This window comes from Neofelis nebulosa, chromosome 7, assembly GCF_028018385.1.
Source record: "Neofelis nebulosa isolate mNeoNeb1 chromosome 7, mNeoNeb1.pri, whole genome shotgun sequence".
NCBI classification, from domain to species: domain Eukaryota; kingdom Metazoa; phylum Chordata; class Mammalia; order Carnivora; family Felidae; genus Neofelis; species Neofelis nebulosa.
In genome coordinates this window covers 21,345,089-21,368,251 of record NC_080788.1, presented here as the reverse complement: position 1 = coordinate 21,368,251, position 23,163 = coordinate 21,345,089, and the positions used below count along the sequence as shown (strand labels likewise).

The 23,163-nt window shown below is 55.5% G+C and overlaps 2 protein-coding genes across 9 annotated transcripts in view; one reads left to right on the top strand and one right to left on the bottom strand.

The window, feature by feature from the left end:
* Window positions 1-14,206, top strand: part of APBA2 (amyloid beta precursor protein binding family A member 2) — a 270,537-nt gene extending 256,331 nt beyond the window's left edge. For all 5 annotated transcript variants that reach the window (XM_058736802.1, XM_058736803.1, XM_058736799.1 and 2 more), the window contains 4 exons: window positions 1,030-1,242; window positions 2,810-2,929; window positions 10,339-10,479; window positions 12,918-14,206. In XM_058736802.1, coding sequence (XP_058592785.1) covers window positions 1,030-1,242; window positions 2,810-2,929; window positions 10,339-10,479; window positions 12,918-12,989 — 546 coding nt within the window. In that variant the 3' untranslated portion in view covers window positions 12,990-14,206. The remainder of the gene's footprint in view (window positions 1-1,029; window positions 1,243-2,809; window positions 2,930-10,338; window positions 10,480-12,917) is intronic.
* A 1,051-nt stretch (window positions 14,207-15,257) lies between these two features.
* ENTREP2 (endosomal transmembrane epsin interactor 2) overlaps window positions 15,258-23,163 on the bottom strand; it is a 463,593-nt gene continuing 455,687 nt past the window's right edge. For 3 of the 4 annotated variants that reach the window (XM_058736804.1, XM_058736805.1, XM_058736806.1), the window contains 3 exons: window positions 21,599-21,805; window positions 19,781-19,855; window positions 15,258-18,664 (listed from right to left, as the gene is read on the bottom strand). In XM_058736804.1, the coding sequence (XP_058592787.1) occupies window positions 18,342-18,664; window positions 19,781-19,855; window positions 21,599-21,805 (605 nt within the window). In that variant the 3' untranslated portion in view covers window positions 15,258-18,341. Of the gene's footprint in view, window positions 18,691-19,780; window positions 19,856-21,598; window positions 21,806-23,163 lie in introns of all 4 variants that reach the window. The other variant, XM_058736807.1, reaches the window with a different exon arrangement.

Genomic DNA, 23,163 nt, shown 5'->3' with positions numbered 1-23,163 from the left:
GCGGGCCCCGGGCACCACGCTGCACTGGCCTCTGCCACCCATGCTGGGTCCCTGAAGAGCTGGGGCCAGCCAGCACTGCCCTACACCAGCTCACTGCCAGAGGACTGGAGCCCTAAAAGGGCTCCTCAAATCCCTGTCCTCATTGCAGAATGAAGTGTTGCCCAGAATGCTTGCTCCTGCCTTCGAGCTGAGCGCTTGTGTGTGAAATGAGGTGTTGTTGTAACAAAGGAGCTGATTACAATCAGTCTTAATGACCTTGAAAATGTGCCTTTTAATGCTGCTATTATCATCTACTGGAGCTCAGCACCCAGGAGGTGTTTCTGAAAAGCATATGAGAAGCATCTTTAAAACAGGGAACTTGGGTGCTCTGCCCAGGGGAGTTTCAAAGCTGCCAGGAGTGGAGGCCTCAGCAGGTTCCTGTGTGTGCTGTTGGGGGGCAGGGGCGGGGGGGGGGGTGTGGGGGGAGGGCCTTAGAAAGTTATCCTAAGACACAAGAGCAAATACCCTGGGGATGACCCATACCCTGACTGCTTGCAAATGAGTGGATGAATGACCCTTACTGTTTGTTGAATGAATAAATGACCCTGGCTGCTTGTTGAATGAGTGAATGAATGAATAATCAGGCTGCTTATTGAATGATTGAATGAATGAATGATCCTGGCTTCTTGCGGAATGTATGATGGGCAGCTTTCTGAGAAAGTGACCCTTGGGATGGATGGGATGTAGGACTTTTCTACACAAGAGCAAGAGCCAGGGGCAGATATGAGGCCTGGAGTCTGAGAACATTCTTCTTGCCTCCTCCATGGGTATGTGGGAGGTGAGGAGAATGGGAGGCAGGACACTGGAGCCATGCTTGGGCCTGGGGGAGTCCATGCTGGGCATGGGTGGGAGGGAGTCTGCTCCTGGTTTCCAGGATTGTTGGGGGCACCCCAAGAGGGCTTGGGAGCCAGAGCTGGGTGAGGCTGGAGGGTAGGCGGGCAGGTCCCCGGCCCCCATCACAGGCACCTCTCACTGCTGATTTCCTTGCAGCTGCAGCTGGAGAAGCACAAGGGGGAGATCCTGGGCGTGGTGGTGGTGGAGTCAGGCTGGGGCTCCATCCTGCCTACAGTGATCCTGGCGAACATGATGAATGGCGGCCCAGCCGCCCGCTCAGGGAAGCTGAGCATCGGGGACCAGATCATGTCCATCAACGGCACCAGTCTGGTGGGGCTGCCCCTCGCCACCTGCCAGGGCATCATCAAGGTGCGCACGCAGGGCCCCTGCCTTGTTTTATTCTCACTGCATGGTAATCCCCCCTTGACACATGAGGAGACAGGTGCAGACAGACCCACCCAGTGATGTTGACCCCAAGACTACACCATATCACTGAAATCAGAGAAGGACCTGGGCTGCCCTTGGGGGTGAAAAGGGGATGTTTGGTTTCACTTATGCCAGTTCTGAGGGACACGGACCCCCGGCAAGGGCCGAGGACCCACAGATGCAAGGTGACCTGATTTGCATGGGACTTTCTCAGGTTAACTCCAAGAGTCCCGTTTCTGGGGCATACTGAGAGGGATGGTCACCCTGCATGGGTGTGAGAGCCGGGAGGCTGCTCCTACCGTCCAACCCGTGAGCTTGGGCTTTTGGAAGATGCTGAGCTGCTCGCCCCTGCAGGGACTGGGGGAGGTCTTCACACCTAAACCAGGTCTCCAAGAGCCCCAGGACAGAAAGAGCAGAGAGACCGGGAGGCCTGGCACAGCATTGCCTTTTCTCTGTCCAGGGTCTCCAGACGGTTCTGCCCGCTTGGGGGCCATCCTGTGGCCTTCTGTTTGTGGTCTGCCCCCAGCCCCTATGGCTTGTTCCCTCCTCATCTGCTATGGTCTTGGTGCTGGAGGACACCCCTCTGCCCTCCCTTGTCAACCTGGGAGATAAAGGGCATTCTCAAGGCCAGAGCATCCCAGGAGCCGGCTTTCAAAGCCAGCCCAGCAGAGCGTCTGCCTGATGAGTAACCACCTAGGAAGACAGATGGTAGACACAGGAAAGGCCTCAGTCTGCAGTAGCAGAGGTTTTGTCTGCCTGGAGCTTCTCTCCGAGGGCTGCAGTTCCTGAGGTACCTGGTCACCCAGGCTCTGATGGGGCTGTGCAGGGAGCAGAGTGCCCACTATATCCAGGCAGCTCTGAGCAGCATCCAACGCTCACGACCGGCCAGAGGAACAAGCTGAAACTGCAGCCACATTGAGGCCTGCCCCCCCCCCATCCTCACCTCACCCCCGCATTTAACCTCACAATAGGGGCCTGGGGTGCATCCTCTCTGGGGCCTGAGGTCACCCTTGGCTGCAGCTGGCCCGGTCTCTGTGTGGATGCTAGATCCCCCGGCTTACAGATTTTCACTGAGCTTGTCACTTCCTGACCCATCAGCAGTTTTGTCTGGAGGAAGGCTTCCCCATGATCCTTCCAGATAGAAAGTGCTCCTCTGCATGCAGTGTGAGGAGGGCCCCTCCCATGATCCTCGGAGGGTGACCCTGGTGCTGTCTCTTTGGTTGTGTACAGTGGTTCTCAGGGCCTGGCCTCCGGCTCCAGGAGCAGCTTGTCTTCACATGGGTCAGAGGGCACAGCAGAACACGGTGGGCCATGGCACCCGTTGCCACATGGGAAAGCCAGTGGCCCTGTGTACAGGTAGCACAGAGGGACGTAGAGGCCGAGAGGTGACTGACCCACCGGATCCAGGGGCCACCCCCCTGCCAGCCGACTCCTCCTCGGTCTAGGCCTGTGAGAGTGTGCTGGTAGGTGGCATCTAAGGCTCCCTCATGACCCCTTCCCCGCTCTGCAGGGTCTAAAGAACCAGACGCAGGTGAAACTCAACATCGTCAGCTGTCCGCCAGTCACCACGGTCCTCATCAAGCGGCCTGACCTCAAGTACCAGCTGGGCTTCAGTGTGCAGAACGGGATCGTGAGTCTGCCCTCTCCACCTTGGCCACCTTCATTGTGCACATGTGGGCCCAGATTCAGGGGGCTGGGGGATGGCCGCTCTCTACCCACTCTGTCCCTGAGACCGCTCCCATCTGATGGGACAGGCCCCAGCTGGTGGGCACGATGGCCAGCAGCCAGGCCACACAGGGCAGGAGTTTTCAGCAGCTCCCAGGGCAGGCCTGAGCCGGGAGGGAGGGCTGACGTGTGGCCTAGGAATGGGTCCTCAGGCCCTACATGAAGCATCCTTGTCCCTGTCATGGCTGTTCTCGGCAAACACCTGCTTTGGAGGAGAGGCAGGAGTTTTTTCCCCAGTGCAGTCTGGACACATACAGCCAATGGCGACATCTGACTCCCTGTGTTCAACAAACAGATATTCAATCATTTGCTCGTTCATTCACCCACCCAGAGCCATTTGTGAGGTATCTGCACCATGTCAGGCACTGAGGAAGCAGGAGGGTTTCCAGGAGGAGGTGATTCTGGGCTTGAGTGAGTGTTGGTCTGCCCAAACATTGCGTGTTCCTTAGGCCAAAGCTCTGGATTCAGAGTTCCCGCCTTTTGTTCAACCTGCGTTTGGCTGGCATGAATCCATTTCCTTGGATGTTCTTCCTGAAAAGGTCCTGGTGGGCAAAGACATGGCTACAGATGGAGGATAGAAGAGGGGAGGCCAGTCATTTCCAGATTGCTTAAGGCAGCCCTGGTATTAAAGACCTGAGGGAGAGGTTGTGCAGTAGGTGGTAGCAGTGTCAGGTGGTGGGGAGGATGTGTGTGCCCACCCGTGGCCACAGAGGAAACACCATGGGAGAACATTCTAGAAAGGCAACTGTAAATGAGTCACAGTTTTCCCTGTTGCTGTCTGGTGCAGAAATGTGGAGAGGTGCACGGGGCTGGGGAGAGTTACAGGGGTTGGGCTTAAGGCCCGTTTCTGTCCCTTCCATGTTAGCACACACTTACCACTATAACAAAGAGTCCCCAGATCTCGACACACTAAGAGCCAATTTCTCATTCAGACCATAGTCCACTGTGGGAGGGGTCTTCGTTGACAGAGCCACTCAGGGGCCCAGGCTTGCCCTCACCTGGGTTTCAGTGGCCCCCACTAGCTGCTGTGTGTCTGCTTGGCACCTGCAGAAAGACAGGGACATGGGTGTGGCCCTTGCCATTTCTGACCACCCTCCCCGGCCAGACAGAACTCAGTCATTCACACCACAAAACACAGGGCAGGCTGGAAAGTTGGCCAACAGTGTCGATGACAAAGAAGGGAAGGGTGTGGGGCCATCTGGCCAATGTTGGCTGCACCTTCCTAGCTGTGTGGCCCTGGGTGAGTCACTTAACTTCTCGGGGCTTTCCTCGAAATGTCGTTGTGAAAGTAATTAAGAAAACCTATAAAGTACACTGAGACATTTTTTCTGCAGCGAAAGACCTCTTGGCACTTGCACCCAGGCATAGGTGCCCATGTCTGCATCCCCTTTGAGACTTCTGTCCAGGACAGTGTATCTGCCCCAGGAGCAGGCCAGTTGGTGGTCTGGCCTGGCCCTGCCCTGCCAACACCCTGCATACATAGGTGCCCTGGGCACAAATGGCTACCCCAGGGCCTCTGCAAAAAATTGACTGGGGTCTCTGCCTGTGGCTGCTGTGAACATTACATGGATGGCATGGGCTCCGTGCTCAGGGAGGGGCTGAGAGTGGCCTTCTAGGGCCTACCTGAGTATCATTCTCTGGAGTAGCCTCCCTTCTGGGTTCCTGTCTGGTGGCTGAGGGAGCTGCCTGTTCTTGGGGACTATGAGCCCAGAACAAGCCCGATGCCCTTCCTCCCCACAAACACTTTTCCTTTCTTCAGCTTGTTTAATCACAACAGCCTGGGGCGCCTGGGTGGCTTAGTCGGTTGAGCCTCCGACTTCAGCTCAGGTTGTGATCTCACAGTTCATGGGTTCGAGCCCCGCATCAGGCTCTGTGCTGACAGCTCGGAGTCTGGAGCCTGCTTCAGATTCTGTGTCTCCCTCTCTCTCTGCCCCTCTCCTCCTTGTGCTTTCTCTCTCTCTCTCTCTCTCAAAAATAAATAAATAAACATTTAAAAAATCACAACAGCCCGAGGAGGAGCATGGGTATTGGTGAGGAGGTGGCTGCCTCACAGAGAGGTTTAGTAACTTGCTCTGGTCACACAGCTAGTGAGGCCATCTGGGACCATGGTGGAGGAGGCTGGGGATAGGGGGTTGGAAGGGGAGGGCCTCTTGTTTGCGTTTGGTCAGTGGTGAATTAAGGCAAGCAGGAAAGTAAAGGGACACGTCCTTGGGGAAGTAGTGGTGAGGACAGATATGGGGGTTTGAGGTGAAGCATGAGCCTTCCTTCTCAGAGACAGGGGAGAGGAATAGCTGGGAAGAAGGCAGGTGACTGAGGAGGGATGAAGGGGGGTCTCTGCAGGTGGGGTTGGCCATGCCACCTCCACATAAGTGGCTGGGAGGCTGAGGGCAGTGAGGAGAGCAGGGGGGCTTCTTGGAAGGTTTGGGAGGTGTGAGGCCCATCTACCAGGCAGCTGCCACCACAGCCACAGCTCAGCCACGTCAGTCATCTGTGGGGGCTGATGAGTGCCACAGGCTCCATCGCTCAGCAGGGGCCTTGTGGGAGGAGAGTGTTTGGGAAAACATTCTGGAGGCCTGAGGGTGCTGGCTATTCCTGACCAACGGCCTCCTCTGAGGACAGGAGAGCTATCCTTTACCCCTCACAGCATGCTCAGGTTGGAGTGGCTTCACCCAGCCTCCCCACAGGGGCCTGGCCTGGTAACTTTTCCCTCCATGTAGTGTCCTGCTGCCTTGCAGTACTGGAGCTCTCCCCTGGGTGGCGCCTCTCTCATGACCACCAGCCTCCTGTCCCCAGGGCCAGTGAGGCTCTCAGATGTGCCCTTCTCCCCTCACCAAGCCCCACCAGGAGACCTGGCTCCAGCTGGCCTGGGGCAGCCACAAGGCAGCCGGTGTCCTCCAAGCAGGCCAGCTGTGACCAGGGAGTCCCTCAGCCTCCACAGCACCTGACCACAGCTGGGTAGATGGTGGCAGGATGCCTGGCTTGGGACCGGCATCAGTCAGCTCCTGCGCAGACCCATTGTGGTTTCCTGCCTTGATCACTACAGAAGTACTTCCTGCACCAGGTGGCAGTGGTTAATGTGCAGGGTAAGCAGTTAGCTGAAGGATGTCCCACTGGGGCATCTCAGTAAATCTTGGTGCTGTCCCATGATAGGTGAGAGGGAGGGGTCCTCTGCACAGCTGTCAGTGTGCATGTGCACATATGTGTATGTGCATATGTGTGTGCTTGTACGTGTGTGCACACGTGTGTTTGGGGGACGTGCTAGCCTGGGCTCTGGCCTCCTCCTGGAGCTTAGTGACCCTGTCTTTCCTCCAGAACGAGAGGCCCCATGTGGCTAAGAAGCTACATTATGTTGTAGAATCGGCCTCTCTCACCCCCTTTTCTTTAGCCCCAGCTGTCTCCTAGGACATCCGTTTTTTGTTTTAATTGTGATAAAATTGATTATCATCTTTTAAAACACTATTTATTTTGAGAGAGAAAGAGAGAAGGAGGGAGAGAATCCCAAGCACACTCTGCCCTGTTAGCACAGAGCCTAGAGGGGTTCAATCCCATGAACCATAGGATCATGACGTGAGCTGAAATGAAGAGTTGGACGCTTAAACAACTGAGCCCCCCAGGAGCCCCTCGATTATAATCTTACCCATTTTCAAGTGCTCAGTACATTCACACAGTTGGGCAGCCAATCTCAAGAACTCTTCATCATGCAAAAGTGGAACTCTGCACCCACCAAACACTGACTTCTCATTCCTGCACCCCCCCGCCCCCGGCTTCTGGCAGCCACCATTTTATCTTCTGCCTCTGTGAACTTGACTACTCCAGGTGCTTTATGGAAATAAGTGGGATCAGACAGCACTTGCCCTTTTGCAACTGGCCTATTTGACCCCCAGCATAATGTCCTCAGGGTTCATCCACCTCGTAGCATGTGTCAGAATTTCATTCCTTTTTAGGACTGAATGATACTCCATTATAGGAATAGACCCCATGTGGTCTTCTACTCATCCATCAATGGACATTGATAGGCTTGGGTTGCCTCCACCTTTTGACTGTAGTGACTCATGCTGCTCTAAACATGGGTGTGCAGGACTTCCATTTTTCCAGTCTATCTAGTTTCATTGTTGCCAGTACTCGGAGGCCCCCTGATCCATCTGTCTGGGGTGTCAGTCCATCTGTATGTCAGTTCTAGGAACCAGGAAATGGAGCCACAACCATAGGGCATCCCTGTGGAGCTGGTGTCTGCAAGGCTGGTCCAATTAGGGAATGGCATTTTCTGTCACCATTTCACAGAGGACTAAGGGACAGGGAGGTGAAGTAACTTGCCCTCCACACTCCCAGCTGGAGCAGAGCAGGCATTGGGCCTGAGGCCAGCTGTTGGGAAGAGCAGACCCACACTCCCACTGCCCACCTTCAGACACTTGTATGCAGTGGGAGGGTGTCAGGGGGAGCGTGTGCATGGCTTTAACAGCATTTACGAGCAGTGCAGGGGCCAGTAAGTTTGTATCTAGCGCCCAGGGCATTAGTAACCAATGTAAGTGCTCCTGAAGCCTTGATGAGGGCTTCAGTGGTGGGCCAGCCAGTCTCTCCTCTGACTAGGACTGCAGGGACCATTGTGCCCGCTGACAGTGGTGTGCCACACAGTCAAGTTCCCCTGAATCCTCTGGAAAAGTTTGCTGACATCTGAGTTAGTCTTGCACAAGTGCTTTTTCCATTTTCAGCTTCATTACACCCAGAGTACAGTGCATTAGTTTGCAGACAGGCCACGGATGACCCACTTAGCACTGTTTCTAAACGGATCCTTCCTCTCTCTTTCCACACCACCATTCAAGAAATCAAGATGTCTCCCGCTGGGAGACACCAGCCTTCTCCCCCACGGAAGTGCACCCCGTGAAGTTGGAATGCCCCACACCCTGGTTCCTGTGGGCACCTTGTTTGGGAAGGCTGGGACCAGTGTGTGTGTGTGCATGTGTGTGCTTGTGTGTGCACACGGCCTTCTCCTCAACACTTCCTGCTCCCCTTCTGTCCTCTCCATCTGCCTGACCCCCAGATTCCAGCCGGGGTCACCTGCCAGGGTTGGGATCCATCCTCCCGGCAACTCCCTCTGAGGGTGCAGAGCTGTTTTCTCCTCCCTCTTCACCTTCTGTCCTGAACCTCCATGACTATGGAGGAAGCTGCCACCAGGGATTGAAGATTGCACCTTCTCTGGTGTGTCTCCTTCCCTGCTGTGGCCGGGAGCAAACTGGGTTCTTCTTGGTAAGGCTGGGAAGTGAACCAGGTCACCCCGAAGCACCTTCTTCAGGATCTTCAGAGAAACAGTTACAGTGGGGACAAAATGCCCTTAAATCATTTGGGAGGGGGGAGGAAAGGAATAGGAGTTACTCCTTAATTCTTGTATGGAGAATTTGGGCAGTCAGGCAGGCAGGGAGCTCCCCGTTTCTGGAAAATGGGTGGCCACAGCTCACCCTGCTTCTCTCCCTCTGCCTACCCCCTGGTTGAGCCTGGACTGTACCGAGTGCTCAGGTTCCAGTACTGTGACCAGCTCTGGGCAGGAGTCCAGTTGCCTGGGCAGTGGTGGCCTGGGACTATGACATCAGTCTGTATATATGTCCTCTACCAGAAAGACAGGGACCCTGAAGGTTGGGAGGGACCCACTTTTTAAGTTGGTTTAGAAAGGCCAACTTAACATAAGTGACATTAGTGACAAGACAGGATCCACAAAACAAATGACAGATGGGAATCCTGTGTGTGGTGCCAGGGCCAGCCTGTGGTCAGTGGCCTTGTAAGCCTATGGTGGCCTTAAAAAGCTGCCATGCCAGGTCCTAAGGGAGAGAAGGGGAGGCAGGCAAGTGGGGGAAAGCTGTCCTGTTTAAGGGGACGGTCATTCCCCCCAGCAACCTTGGAAATCAGAGGCCCCAGCTGAATGAGCAGGACTGGCAAGGGATTGGATGAGGAGTTGGCCTGATACAGGCAGGGGTCCTTAGGATGAGGGCAGGGGGTGTGCACCACAAGGCATGGAGGAGAGTCTTGGGTCATGTCGAGCCTTGCTATGGAATGAAAAGAACAGTGAGTCAGGAAGAAGGGCTTGGCTGTCCCCCTGCATCTTCCACCACCTGTGGTTATGCCTCCTGCTGGCAGGCTGGCCCTTGACCTCTTAGGGTACTGACCAGAATGACCCTTCCTGACTCTGGGTTGGGGTTCCCTGCCTTTTCAAGTCTAAAGATGCCCAAAAAAGTCACAAAATCCTCAATGAGATGAGAACTGTTTTGGTAGTGTTTCCTGATTGAGGAAAGCAGACTGTGAGGATAAAGGGCCACCGTGAATTCGTGAGGCCTTTAGATGACGTGGGTGGCCCCTGGGCACTCTGAGGACGGGGTCCTGGCAGCCTAGGCCTCTGCTGCCTGGCTCACTCTCCAGCACGGGTGGTGGGGTGCAGCCTTCCAGGGCTTCTGAGATAATGCTGAGGAAGGGGCAGCCGGGGTCTAGGCAGTGCCAGCCGCAGTGCCTGTGGTCAGGTGCCAGGGTGGGGCAGGCAGGAGAGACCTCCGGTGGCCAGCGGGTTCTCAGGATGCCTCGGCTCCAGGGTCCCTGCTGTTGGACCTGCTTCTGCCCTTGCACTGGGTCCTTGGAAAGTGCGGTGGGGAGGTACCTGGTGTCCTCTCTGCCCCTGCCTGCCTCTGTATCTCCAGGACTTGGGCACTGCTCCTGTGGAGCCATCAGAGTGCAGCTGGCCCCCCTCCTCTCCCTGAGCCAGCAGCTCCCATCTGGGACCTGCTGCCCTCTCTGCGTTGTCTGGGCGGGCGTCCACCTTTCTGATGCCACTGTCTTTAGTGAATCCACAAGTGGGTGCATTTCACAAAACTTAGGGCCCTCATCATTTCCCCCAGCTCTTTCTGTTTGTTGGCTCGTGAATGCATCACCTCCTCTTGAGGTGGGAACAGTGATTTCTTCAGTTCAAAGAGGAGCAGAGTGTGGCTGGTGGAGAATCTTGTAGGATGTGCTTCAACTGCACACACTACCAGTACTCCACACTCCCCTGACCCAGGAACAGAGGCTCTGGGATGGCTGAGGGGGCAGGGCCACTGTAGGGAATCTGAGGGCCTGCAAGGGTCTCCCACAGGCCAAGCTGTTGACTTTATTGTTTTTAGCCTATTCCAAATCATAAATGTGCCCGTTGGTAGTCAGCAGATTGCATACATAAGCAGTTGTCCTGTGGGTTTCTCTTTGTGCATGATTAATTTCCCTGCTTCTGTGTTTGGGGACAGCAGTGAGCTCCTTGTGGGCATGGTGAGGACTTGCATGCTGACCTGATGCGTGTCTGCTTAGATCTGCAGCCTCATGAGAGGGGGCATCGCAGAGCGAGGAGGCGTCCGAGTCGGCCACCGCATCATTGAGATCAACGGGCAGAGTGTGGTGGCCACAGCCCATGAGAAGATAGTCCAGGCTCTTTCTAACTCAGTTGGAGAGGTAAGGCCATGCCTGTCACTTTGCTGGAGTTAGAACCTGAGTCCAAGGCCATCTGGGCCCTACATTTCCATGACTGACAGCTGTGTCCTGAGTGGGGTATGTGAGGTGCTCAGGAAAGCCACTGGTTCCCCCCCGCCCCCGCCCAGGAATACCTGCCTTCTCAGGAGAGCCATCCTTGCTGGAATCTTGGAGCGTGTCTGTGCTAGTCATGTGCTTCCACCTTGACCTGTGTGACCCACCTCCTCTCTAGGGAGCCCTGGACACCCACTGAGCTGCTGGGCTGGGCCTCTCACCCAGGGAGTACCTGTGACGAGGCTGAACGGCTGCATTTGGCTGTTCACTCTGGCTCTGTTTGTGCAGCCAACAAGAGGGCAAAGGTGGCTGACACCTTTTCTAGAACTGGATGTGCATGCTCAGTCTGGGAGCTCTTCCTTCTGCAGGACCCCTGCCCTTCCAGGGCACGAGGCTCTGGCCACCCCAGAAGTGGGGTCACTGCTCCGCCTGCTTCCTGCCGTCTTCCCATCCACAGAGCAGGCCAGCCATGGCTGATGCACCCTTTCCTGCTTCTCTGGCTTTAACCTTCCTCCTCTTCTACTTCTTTCTGGCATCGGAGTAATGCCAGCCTGAGGTGGACGGGGGTAGGAGGAGAGGGGCACAGTTTTCCTCAAGGAGTTCACAGGTGAACAGGGTAATTTGGGGTGAGAAGTAAGGTGCTTGGAGTATGTGAAACGGAAGGAGGCCTCACCCAGCACGAGTGTGTCTGGTGGGTCGGAAGAGGGGTCTGTTGCAAAGGGGCCCGTGCTGGGTGGGAGTTTACATTTAATTCTGAGGGCTGTTGGGGGTCCCCCCCAGGGCTGAGCGGGGCTGAGCTGGGCAGAGCAGACTCAGGCTCTGTGGCCATGTGGGGAAGAGTGTGGCTTCCATTTTGGTAGCCACTGGGGGTGAAGCTTGGTCCCTGGGTGGATGCTGTTTCTGAGGGGGTTTCTGACCACAATTCCTGAGGTCTACTCTGTTTTTTGTGAAACTACCAGGCTGGGGAAGGAATCCTATTTTCCATAGATTGATGGTGGCTGATGGCTGGCTCTCAAAAGGGAGAGGGGGCCAGGTTGGCACCATTAGTGTCCTTTTTTACAAAGGCCTTCCAAAGAAGGAAAATCTTATGTTTGAAATGGCCACCCCACTGGGGCGATCAGCCTCAACACCTATGAAGAAGCCAGTGGAGTGAAGGAGAAATGTTTTCAGCTCTTCAGACCTGAGATGAATTGATATTCAAAGAGGCACAAAAGCGGCCAAGGGTGTGGCTAGGAGACTGAAGTATCTGCCTGTGTTTTCCACCATCCCTGAACACATTTGGAAAATTAGTTCCTCGATAACAAGACTTGAGGTTTGGGGTGGGTTTCAGATTGAGGAATTACACAGAATATTCTTGTGGAAAAAGCCATGCTGGGGGTGGTGGGTGCACTAAAATCTAAATTGATCAAACATATCCTAGGGGCAGGGACAGGCAGGGGGCAGGTGACACTGTAAAAGCCATCTGCACAACTGGCTTCTCTGGGTTGGTCACCCAAGGGCCTGAGACCTGGTTGCTTGAGGAAGGGCGGCCCCCTGGAAGGCCACACCATGCACTGTCCCCCCCTGCCATAGGTCACCTCTTGCTAGGCACCCAGGAGGGTGAAGCTAGTGGCACCCGTGCCAGCCACACCTCCCAGAGCCCCAAGGCCTGAGCCTGGCACAGCCCTGGGCTGGCCCTGCTGGAGCAGAAACCACCTTTTCTGTGCATCCACTGGTCTCATTCTTCTTCCCAGTGCCCTCACAGGATTTGGGGGGATGTGCCCCACAAGGGCAGTCTCCCTGGGGGGCCATCTTGTGCCTTGCTTGTGCCCCCCGGGCCCCCTTGGATCCAGGGAGGGAGGCCAGGCCCCCAAAGGCTCATTTGCTAACTGAACCCCAAAGGATGGAGGGGCCCGAGGTCCCTGGCCCTCCTCCATATATTCTCAGACCCCAGAACCCTCACTTTTCCCTGGCTGCGTGGGAAGGGCTTCAGAGGCCTGGGAACCCCCCAGCCTGCCTCCAGCTGAGTGGGCAAATCATAGTCACAATTAAAAATCTGATTTTTTGCCCTTCTGCTGTCAGCTTGAGCTGCAGAAAAAACTAGCACTTGAGCTTGTGTGAAACCCTCTGAAGACCCGGATGGGGAGGTCCAGTAAGAGCATACAGTGTCAGGAAACGCTTTCTAAACCTCCATAGACGAGGTCATTTCTCCTGCACTCTGAAAGCTGGTACTTTGCACAGAAAACCCTTGGGGGGTTTCTGCAGCCAGCCAGTTGCTGGAGTGTTTGTTCTCACTTGATTGCATCAGGCGGAGGAGAGAGGCCTTCAAGGGGAGGGGAGAGCCGGGAGCAGCGAGAGTCTGTTCAGCCCCTGTCTCTCATTGACAGATCCACATGAAGACCATGCCTGCGGCTATGTTCAGGCTCCTCACGGGCCAGGAGACCCCGTTGTACATCTAGGCCCACCCAGCCTGCACCGCCCAGCCCACCTGGGTTCAGAGGAGCTGGAAGGCTGGACCCAGGACTTGACCCCTGACCCCACAGCCCACCCAAGGACACTGGCTTCTCTGAAGGGTGTGCCCTCACGACCCACTTCTTTTTTTTTTTTTTTTGGACAAAAAGGGGTATCTTTTCATCCAAGGAGAGTCACAGGAACCAATCTGTGTAGAACAGTCAAGTGTTTTGCCACATTCTGACCCGTTTCCTCACTGCGACGGACAAGGGTGTTTGTCTGTAGCTCTGTGTGGTGTGGAGTGTGTCTTTCCTCCCTGAAGCCATGGAGAGCGGACGTGGGCGCTTGCGGACACGGCCCTGGAGGGGCCCCGCGAGGACAGCAAGCTCTGGGGGGCCAGTGGCCGTCCCTTCTGCCCCCCCCCATCTGGGGGCCCGGGGTGCCTCAGGGGAGGGCACCCTGACAGTCCCGAACAGCCCCGAATGGGCCGATTCTGCCGCTGCGGCCGGCTCTCGGGGTGTGACTTGTAAGTGACGTCTGGGAACATGTGATTGTATTTAAAGAGGAGGGAGACGTTCCTGAGTTAAATAAAAGATGATGGCTACAACACAGAAACTCCATATTTATTTAGATAATCTCACGGTTTTGACTTTTACTTTGACAAGCCATTCTTCAGACTCCAGGGTTTTCAGATGACCTGTCACCACGCCTGCCACTCCTGTCCTCCCCTCGAGGCCACCCCTTCCCCCTCAGACCCCACCTGCCGGGACACACTGGCTCCTTCTCCCAGGGACGGGGGGCACAGCTTCTGCCCTCTATTTAAAAATCTCTGTCTACACACACGCATTCACACACGAGCTCCCTCCCCCAACCCCCAAAACCAAAACCATCCTGGGAATCTCGGCCCTTCCAGGGGCAGCCAGCGGTGAGCGCAGATCACTGGGCGAGCCAGGCGTCACCGTGAGAAGTATTACAGCGTGTGTAAATACGGTGAAACGTAGTCTAGTTCAGTTCCTTCGAGGTCAATGTTAACCGACGTCATTTTGTCTGGAAGTCTCTTTTTTTGGCCCAGGCCTTGAAGAATACACTGTGACTTAAGAAGCCTTACCATGCAGTAACTAAAGCTTTAGGATTACTGTATTCAAGGAGTGACCTGTGTGTTGCATGCAGCCGACCTTAGGAAGACTCGCTAATATCACTAATAAACTGAAGTCATAATAAAAAAGCTGTGTGCGTGGCTGGTTTGTCAACTGAGAAATGGATGCCCAGCTTCCCTCAACCTCAACACCTCACAGCACGGCTCTACAATGGTGCCATGTGCTGACGGCATCCCCTTCCAGGCCAGGGCCTCCGGGGGCCCTTTCCAGTGAGGTTGGAGAGGTAGGTGCTCCAGGCACCAGATGTCAGGCTGGGCTGGCCGTGCAGTGGCTACAGGGTCAGTGACGGAGACAGGTCACCAGGTCTGCTGGCCCACCCCATCCCAGGGAGGACACGGGCTGCTAATTTAATAAGGGAGAGAAGCCTTGTGCTTCTCTTGGTTTAAATTTCAGTGATCTCCAGAAGAGGTGAGTTGTGAGTCCATGTGTGTATGGACCACCCATCCCAGTGGTGTCTGCTTACCTCTAGGGTCTTTTGTGGCCTGTCCCCTGGCATGGGGAGGCAGGGGTCAACATAGGCTTTGGTTAGAAGGCCTGGTGATGGGTGTTCCCCTGTTGATCTAGGGAACCTGGCCTGGTAGGACCCACCTCTGCTGACAAGCGATCTGCTCTCCATGCTGTGAGCTACTGATGAGGCTCTTCACATCTAGCCAGAAATGGCCCATGCCCTTGGAGCTGGAGGGAAAGGGCCTCAGCTCAGGAGAGCCAGGGGTATGTGGTTGTGTTGTCCAAGACAAGGCAGGGGAACAGACTCTGGGGAGGAAATCTGTGGGCAGATGACACAGGGGGTGGGGCACACAAATGGGCAGAAGGTTTTGATACACATAAAAAGTTCAGATTGAAAGAGATCTCTGAGCCAGTGGCATGCATTCCTCCTGGAACCCTCGGATGTCACATGCACAGACGGAGGGGCAGCTCTGGGCCAGCACTGGTGGTACCTATATGTGTGCAGTCACCTGCCCTCTGCCCCCTCATCCCTGCCCTTCTCTGGAAGGATATTGGGAGACACAGTTGGGCGGCCACGGATGCCTCACGCTCCCTGCTGCCTCCTCAAGATCCTGGCTTCAGAGGCACACATGGGCTCTCTGCCTCTGTCCCAATTAGATCCAGAGACACAGAGGCCAGAAATAGTTTTTATTAAAACACTGATCATTATGAAAACACCTTGAGGTACATTAAATAAATACAACCTTCAAGTTGTACAAACAGGTCTCCTGTGGCTTGAAAACAATTTCCTATAAATTCTGCCTAATAGCAGCATCTGTGAATCAATACAGCTGAGGGGGGGGAGGGGAAACACATCCATCTGAAATAAGCTTTCTGTTACACCGTTTGTTACAAGCATTTAATTTGCATTGTCACCAGCTGAAGGAGACTAAGTCCTTGTAAAGGATGAGTCCCCACTTGTTTGCCACAGAGATGGGGTCCAGAGCTTCCCCCACCTCAGTGTTCTTTTGGCCCCCAGGCAAATGGCAGTGTCTGGACAGGCTGTGGCCCCACACCAAGCTGACCTCCTTTGGGTGGTGGGGAAAAGGCAGGGAGAGTGCCCAGGACCCAGGCCTTTGCAGGTGGGGGGTCCCATGCCTTAGCTTTCTGGCACAGCCCGTCAAGCTCTTCCCTGGCCTGCTGATGCTTTAACAAGAGGGGTAGGAGAGGGTGCACCAGCGAGGGAAAGAAAACAACTTTCCCCCTGGCCATGCACCCACATGGTCTGGGCTTGGGGCGCTTGCTGCTGGGGCTCTTGGCTCCCACATGCCGCTGAGCAGAGCAGGGTCTTGGGTACTGGAACTGGCGAGTCGGGTCCCTGGCTCATTCCTGGTGGCTCTAACTGGTACTCCTCTCTTCCCGGGACCTTTGCTGGAAGCCAAGACCCAGGGCCCCGCCAGAGCCCATGTGGGCCAGCTGGGGCCCTGAACGAATGGGCAGAAGGTTCTAGCTGAGTGGTATAAAATTGGGTATAGTTTCCTCAATCGCAAGGTAGAGTTACTATGAGAGCAAATGCAAAACTGAGCGTGAAAGGATGAGAGAAGGGCAGAGCCCTTGAGAATGTCCAGGCCTCTGGACTTCGGGCCAGAGTGCCCACTTGTACCCACATGGAGACAGAGGCTGCAGCAAGAGACCCAGATGGCGGAGAAAACAGTGTCCCACCGCAGGGAGGAGAAGCAAAAGCCACAGAACAGCAGGGCAGGCTCCCAGTGGCCGCTCACGCTCACGATGGCTGCATAATACTGATGCCCCAGCTCCAGCCCAGAGGTGGGAGCAGGAAGGAAAGGGGCTGGCCTCAGACTGCAGGCTTAGGGCTCGGCCCAGGGACACTGCTGTGTGCAGGCCCCCAGGCTCAAGTGTGGGCCCCCCACATGCAGGTGGAAACCCCTGCAGCTTGCTAGGCTCTGGCTCCCCACCCCAGAGACACTGAAAATGCCCTGAATTCAGAGGCCAGGGCATCGACAGCCATGGACGCTTTGCTGGCAGGCTCAGGGGAGACTTTGGAAAAACCATCAATTAACTGTACCTGTGAAGGGATTTGCTTTGAGGGACTTCAAGAGCCCTCAGCTGAGAAAAATTAGAGAAGGGATTTCCCATTTTATAGTCTGGATAAAGTGCTCATAATTCATCTCTGGGGTTTTCCGATGGAAACATTCCGGTTGGCATCAAAAGGCCTTGATGGGTATTTTTTCAGCTCTCTTGCCTCACCCAGAGGTGAGGGAGGCAATGGCCAATACCATCACTGAAGCACAGTGTTCGAAGCTGACTGTCCCTGCAGGCTTCCTGCACCTCAGTTCCTGGGGGCTCCAGGTGTCTGGGCTGCAGACCCTCCCTGCCCCTCCCTCCCCAGCTTCCAATCACAAGGACGTGCCCTCCGCACATTGGCTACAGTGGGGTGCAAGGCAGAGGACAGCATGCAGACCCCAGACTGCTGAACACCAAGCAGCAGTGGGCAGTTGTCGGGTCCTCCCCCCGCGCTCCACATGCCAGGCCCTTGGGCTCTTGGTTCAGACATGTCAGCTCTGGGCTGCCTTGTTCAATGCAGGCCACAGCTCAGGTGCTAGTGGCCACTGTTGTAGATGGCACAGATACAGGCATTCTCACTGCCGCAGAAAGTTCTTGAAGACAGTGCTGCTCCAGGGCCATTGTTGGGAAGTGGCAGCTGGTAATGTTGCCAGAACATGAGGGGCAGGGGGACCAAGAAAGTCAGAGATGCCCAAGCTGCCATTGCAGAGAGGCTGGGCCTGCCTGCCCCACGTCCCCAGCTCAGTGTGTGTTTTATAGAAAGACATGACTTACAACCTGCAAGCTCCAATGCAGATGTGGCCACTGCCTGGCTGGGAAGGGACTGCTCTGGGTCATCAGAGACTTGCTTTCTCAAGAGGTGCACAGATCCTGGGACACAGGCCTCTTTCCCCAGACCTTCACCCATCCAGGCCATCCTGGGGAGGGCAGACACAGGGAAAACCCCCAAAGGGGGTCCCCAAAAGTATCTACAGAATAGGAGACCATGGACAGAGAGCCAGAGAGAAAGTGGGGAGGGCACCCCATGGAGGGAGGGTAGAGAGGGGAGGCCCAGGAGACTAGGTGATGGTGGGGCAGAGGTGGCGGGGGGGTGGGGGGGAACGTGTCCAGGAAAGCTTCCTGTCGTACCGGCTTGCTGCCTGGAGGTGGCCTGGGCCACCGTGAGGCCCCCTATAATGATTTGTTCCCACAACAGCCCTGCTTCCTGCGGGCAGAGAGCTGGGCCTGGGCTGCCATCCATGCTAGAATTACCCATTTTCTTTCCAGTCAGAACATGATAAAGGGTTGACTAGTGAGTGATACAAACCATAGAAGAAAATGGTCTCATTACTTGTCCTCCTCTATCCACTAAACACTCAACTAAATCAGAAGTGAGGGAGAATTTTGCTTTTTGATGGCCATGATTTTGAAGATGCTTAGTGTCTCCAGTTCCAGGTGCTACATGCCTGATAAAAACCCAAAGAGTTCACAATGGCCACGAGAGTCATTTTTCTGCATCACCGGAATAGGTAGGAGGTGTCATCCCCAAGAAAACAATGGACTGGATCCTTCGCAAGAGAGGGACAGCAGTTCCCCGTCTGAGCCACCCAGAGATACTCCTGGGCTTCAGCCCCTCCTTGCACGCACAGTGGCCTCCAGCAAGGACACTCTGGCCCAGGCCTGTCCGTGTCCATGTCAAGACCTGTGACTAGTTCACACCTGGTCCAGAACATTGGCACTGAAGATGGCCTCGTCCACGTGGTGCTCATCGGACGTGACAGCCGGGCGAAAGGTGCCCACCACGTGCCGTACCTCAGGAGGGAGGGCACAGTTCGAGTGTTCCAAAAATTTAGCCACCAAAACCCTGGTGTCTGCATGGGCCTTGCCGTCCATTAATGAGTGTGGCTGCTCTTTGAAGACCGTCTGTAAGGCCTCTGGCTTTAACCGGTGGTCCGTTTTCCAGGGATCTAGCTGCCCAGGTGGCGAGAGCCGGTGCCGACAAGCACAGGAGGCCGTGGCGGAGTGAGATAGGGAAACTAAAAATCAAGGGAAAAGATAAAATCTGAAAACAACCAAAACAAAACAGAAGGCAGCTGTTAAATGAATTCTTTACAAAGCAAACACAAGGCTGCTTGAGACAAACTTTTTCCTGGGATTTCCATGATCCTGGGCTGGTGCCCTAGGAGTGTCCTGTGTCCCTTCATCCCTGGTGTGGCCTGGCCCCTCTCAGCCCTGAGTTGAGCTGCTGTTAACCTAGAGGGCCCACAGCCCCCTGGAGCTGAAGGACTGGGGATGGGACAGCAAAATGGGAAGTGGGCGGGGAGAGAAGGGCAGGTGCAGGGTAGGGATCCCCCTTCCTTTTGTCTCTCTGCCAGAATTCCTGAGCTCACAGGGCACTGACCCTTTTCAGCCTTCCCTCCCTCAATGACCTTTGCCCCTGTGGGTCCAATGGCATTAGAGACAGGTCTGCCTCAAGATCATAGCTGGGGGTGCCAGAGGGGCAAGGAGAGCACCCCCCACCAGGTCAAGGGTGGACAGGAGCCACTTCAGATGCATCAGGGCCCTGCTCCTAGTACCCACAGGCCCAAGGCCAGGGGACCTGGAAGTAGCTCCAACAGGGCCCATGGCTGCTCTGGATAACCCAAGGAGCAGGCACTGGTCTGATGGTGCCTCCAGAGAAAGCCAGCCCTGGCCAGTCTCCTGTGACCAACTCACCAAGGACCAGATTAAGGCCTGACTTGCCCACAGCATGTGTCTGGTCCCACAGAGGAAACACATTCTGGGTCGTCTGACCTATTTTTGATAGCAATGGAGCAAGCCTGATAATTAAGCATGAGAAACTGTAAAAAAAACCCCAAAAAAAACAAAAACAAAAAAAAAACCCTCACACATGAGGCCAATCTCCCCTCCAAAATAGCATCTCATAAATACAGTGAAACAAATGGCCGCATGCATGTTAAGTCAGTTATAGGCTCTAACATGTCCTCTTCAGAGAGAAGGGAAGGGAAGGCCATCCTTTCAAAGCCCACAGGGCTGCAGAGCCCGTGCTCACGGGTGACAACGGGAGGGCTGGCCTCAGACAAAGCCCACCAGTCACTCCCCAGCCCCCCATCTCGCAGCAGGTGTCAAAGCGTTTTAGAAGAGTATCTCACCGGTCCCCAGAGCAGCCCTGGCCAGTCCTGCTTCAAGGTCCTGGCTGCAGGAGGGCGGATGCGAAGAGGTGTTGCCTTAATCAGAGAGAGAACTCCGGTAACACATGAAACGGAAAAAGGCATTCCCGGTAACACTATAATCACCCTCCCTCAGGTAAGAGATAGATTTTAGATGCTGGATAAGCAGAGGAAAACTCGTGAACTTACACAAACCCGTGCATGGATCACACAGGAGCAGCCCCACAGCTGGCATCTGCCACAGGGCAGGCAGTGTCCCCCGGCTGGGCACAGCACAGCAGCCAATGCCACAAGCAAACCCAGTGTATTTCATCAGAATGCCTCCCCTCCGCCCCATCCCATGTCTGAAGGTCCCCAGAGACCCCTGGGAGGCACATGCTTTTGACAAGTAGAACAGTAACTGTCCTGTGGAGCTGCAAAGAGGCTGTGCCGACAGGGTGGTGTGGGGACGCAGAGAAGGCACTGTGACTCGTCTTCTCTCCATCCTCACCCCTAAAATGTAATGGTTTGTGGAGTCCAAATTTCCCTGAGGGGAGGATAGGCCAAAGGAAGCCATCAGGGGGCCACAGAGTAGACACTCCCCTAAACATGCATGTGTAATAGCCCTAGCAGGGAGGAGAGAAGGCTGAGCCTGGGTTCAGAGGAGCCCAGCACAGGGGAAGGAGGTGTGTGTGTGTGGGGGGTGCTTCAGGAGAAGAGTCTTATGGGATCTTGTCTAGTGAGCTGGTAACTGAATGTGGGAGGGGAGGTAGCGAGATAGTGGACTGCAGGCCAAAGAGCTTCCAGGTGCAAACTCTGACGTCTCCACCAGCAGGGCCCTGGTAGGCAATGACCTCCGTGGGTTCCTAGTTCCTTCCAGGGATACACTTTTCCTGGGGCATGGGTCTTGTCTATTTGGAGGTCAGCTGGCCCAACACCACTGAGTCCAGGCAGCCAGGGGGCCTCTTCAGGGTTCTTACAGTTTCATTGGACGAAGTGTGTAGTCCAATGGCCCTGCAGCCGTGATACCCACTAGTCTCTACTGGCAAAGATACGTCTGTCCTCCCCCCTCAAAACCTAGCATCATGGGAGGAAGCATGGGTTCTCCAACCTCAGGATACACAAGACCACCTGGGGAGCTGGTGTGAAGTGCAAATCCAGGAACTCTGATGCCATGTCCTGCAGCCCAGGGAAGGCACCGCCCAACTCAAGAGTCATGTGGGTGATTCTGACCCCAGCTCCAAGCCACACACATGGAGTGCTGCCAAGGGTGCCCAGGAAATGCTACTGGAGACACACCCCTTCTGCTGGGGGCAGCTCCAGCCTGAGGGCACCCCACCCACCTAGAGCCATCACTGAGACATAGACATACCTTATGTGGCCCTGGGTCCCACCAGACCACTCAGCAGGCACTGGCACTTCCAAAAGGGTGGAGCCCAGGGTAGTCCTGGCTGATGGATGGGTACAGCCTGTGGTCATCTGCCTGACCTGAGTGCCCACCTGGGCCCCAGAGCTGGGGTACAACCAGCAGGCTAATATCAGGGGCTGGCTGACCCTGAGTGGGCTCTCATCACCCCGAGGCTTCCATCCTTTCTCTCCTTACTCCCCAGCCAGAAAGTGGAAAGCCTGGTGGGTACACAACAGGGGCCCCTGACTGTCTCTCCCTCCCTAGAGCCCTAGGGCATTAAGACCACATTCCCAAAGTGGCCCCTAAGCTGAGGTCCCAAGGCCTGGCCTTGACTCTCAGCTCACTGAGGCCTGCAGTGTCCAGGGCAGAGTAGGGCACACGCTGGGGGCACAAAGGGGCTGGGCCAGTCATACCTGCCACACTGGATGCACACGAAGTGGGGTCGCTGGTGGAGCGGGCCACACGCCCAGGACCTGGCAGTGCCTGCGTGCCCTGGTCAGGGCCCTCAGGGGACTCGAGGTCAGGTGGCAGGGGCTGTGAGGCACCCACAGGGCCCTCAGGGCTTAGGCCTGGTGCGGTGGCACCCTCGGATGCCAGGAGGCTCGAGCTATCTGCGGGCTCTGCAAGGCAAGGGACCCAGTGTTAGAACTGGCAATGGGCCACCACAGAGCCACCCGAGACAAGCACAGTGCCTGCTCACACCCCTGATGGAGCTGAGAGTGAAAATCTCAGCCTCCTGGAGCTCCCCCATAGGGGGCCTGAGCAGTCTGCCCTTCAATGCCAAATCTAGACAAACCTGTAATCCTGGGGGCGTGTGAACACCGAACAGGTCTACAGATGCTCTGTGGTGTTAAAAAGGTTTTGGGGGACACCAAATGATCTCTCAAGAATCATTCCCAGGAGGGGTATAGGGTGGGGGCATGTATACCCTTCACATTCCACAAGAGACTAAAAGTTGGAAACCAGCCCCATCTCCTATCCAGGGTATCCCTCGGGGGATCTGAAGTACAGGAAGGTGGAGGTCAGAGGGTGCTTGATGAACAGGGTCCACGTAGAGAAGGGCAGGGCTTAGAGGGACATCAGGGCATCCTAGCCAGGTCCTCATGGGCCTGAGAACCTGCCTGCCCCACGCAGAGGGGTACAGCCTGGGGCCTCGAGTGCAAGCCGTGCACTGGTCAGGCAGGTACGGGAACCAGCCCAGTGATGCCCACCTGGTTCTCAAAGTGTGGGTCAGGCCAGCAGCATCAGCATTGCCTGGGGATATGGCAGAATTCTGACCCAATGAATGAGAAACTCGGGGGCGGGCCCAGCCATGGGGGTTCAAACAAGCCCCTAGGGGATTCTGATGCCCCTTAAGTGTGCGACCCACTGTTATATCCCTGTGATGCTGGTCAGATCGGGCTCTAGCCCCTCACTACTCCAAGGGCCTTCCTTACCCGGGGGTACTGGATCAAAATCTGTCTTAAAATCTCAGGGGACCTGTGTGCACATTTTTTAAAGCTTGAGAAGCATTGCTCCCTCTGCTCTTTGATCCCATCACCAGGCAACGTCGCAGCTGCTTGCTGTGAGGCAAATCACTCCACAGGGGTAGATTTTTGAGGTGAGCAGCTCACCTGGGGGATGCTTTGTAAGACTCACATGAGCCTGAACAACTCCAGGGTGGGAAGCTTTGGGGTCTGTCCCATCCATCCCTTTCTGTGGGTCCTGTGGGAGGCCTCTCTGTTTCCAGTGCGCTCTGTTTCTGGGAGCTTCCCCACTGCCACGAGGCTTACAGGTGACTTACCACGTAATCCTCATGGCCCACCAGCTAACCACTCCAAAACACAGTTAAGCGACCTCAGGGGAAGAGGGTGTGAGGCCGCCAAGTGGTGGAGCCGGTTGGAAGCAGCCCACTTCTAGAGTGCTCTTGCTTCCCCAGCCCTGCACTGTCTACCCTTGCCCTCTCAATAGATGCTGTTTCTGGAAAACAGAAAGATGA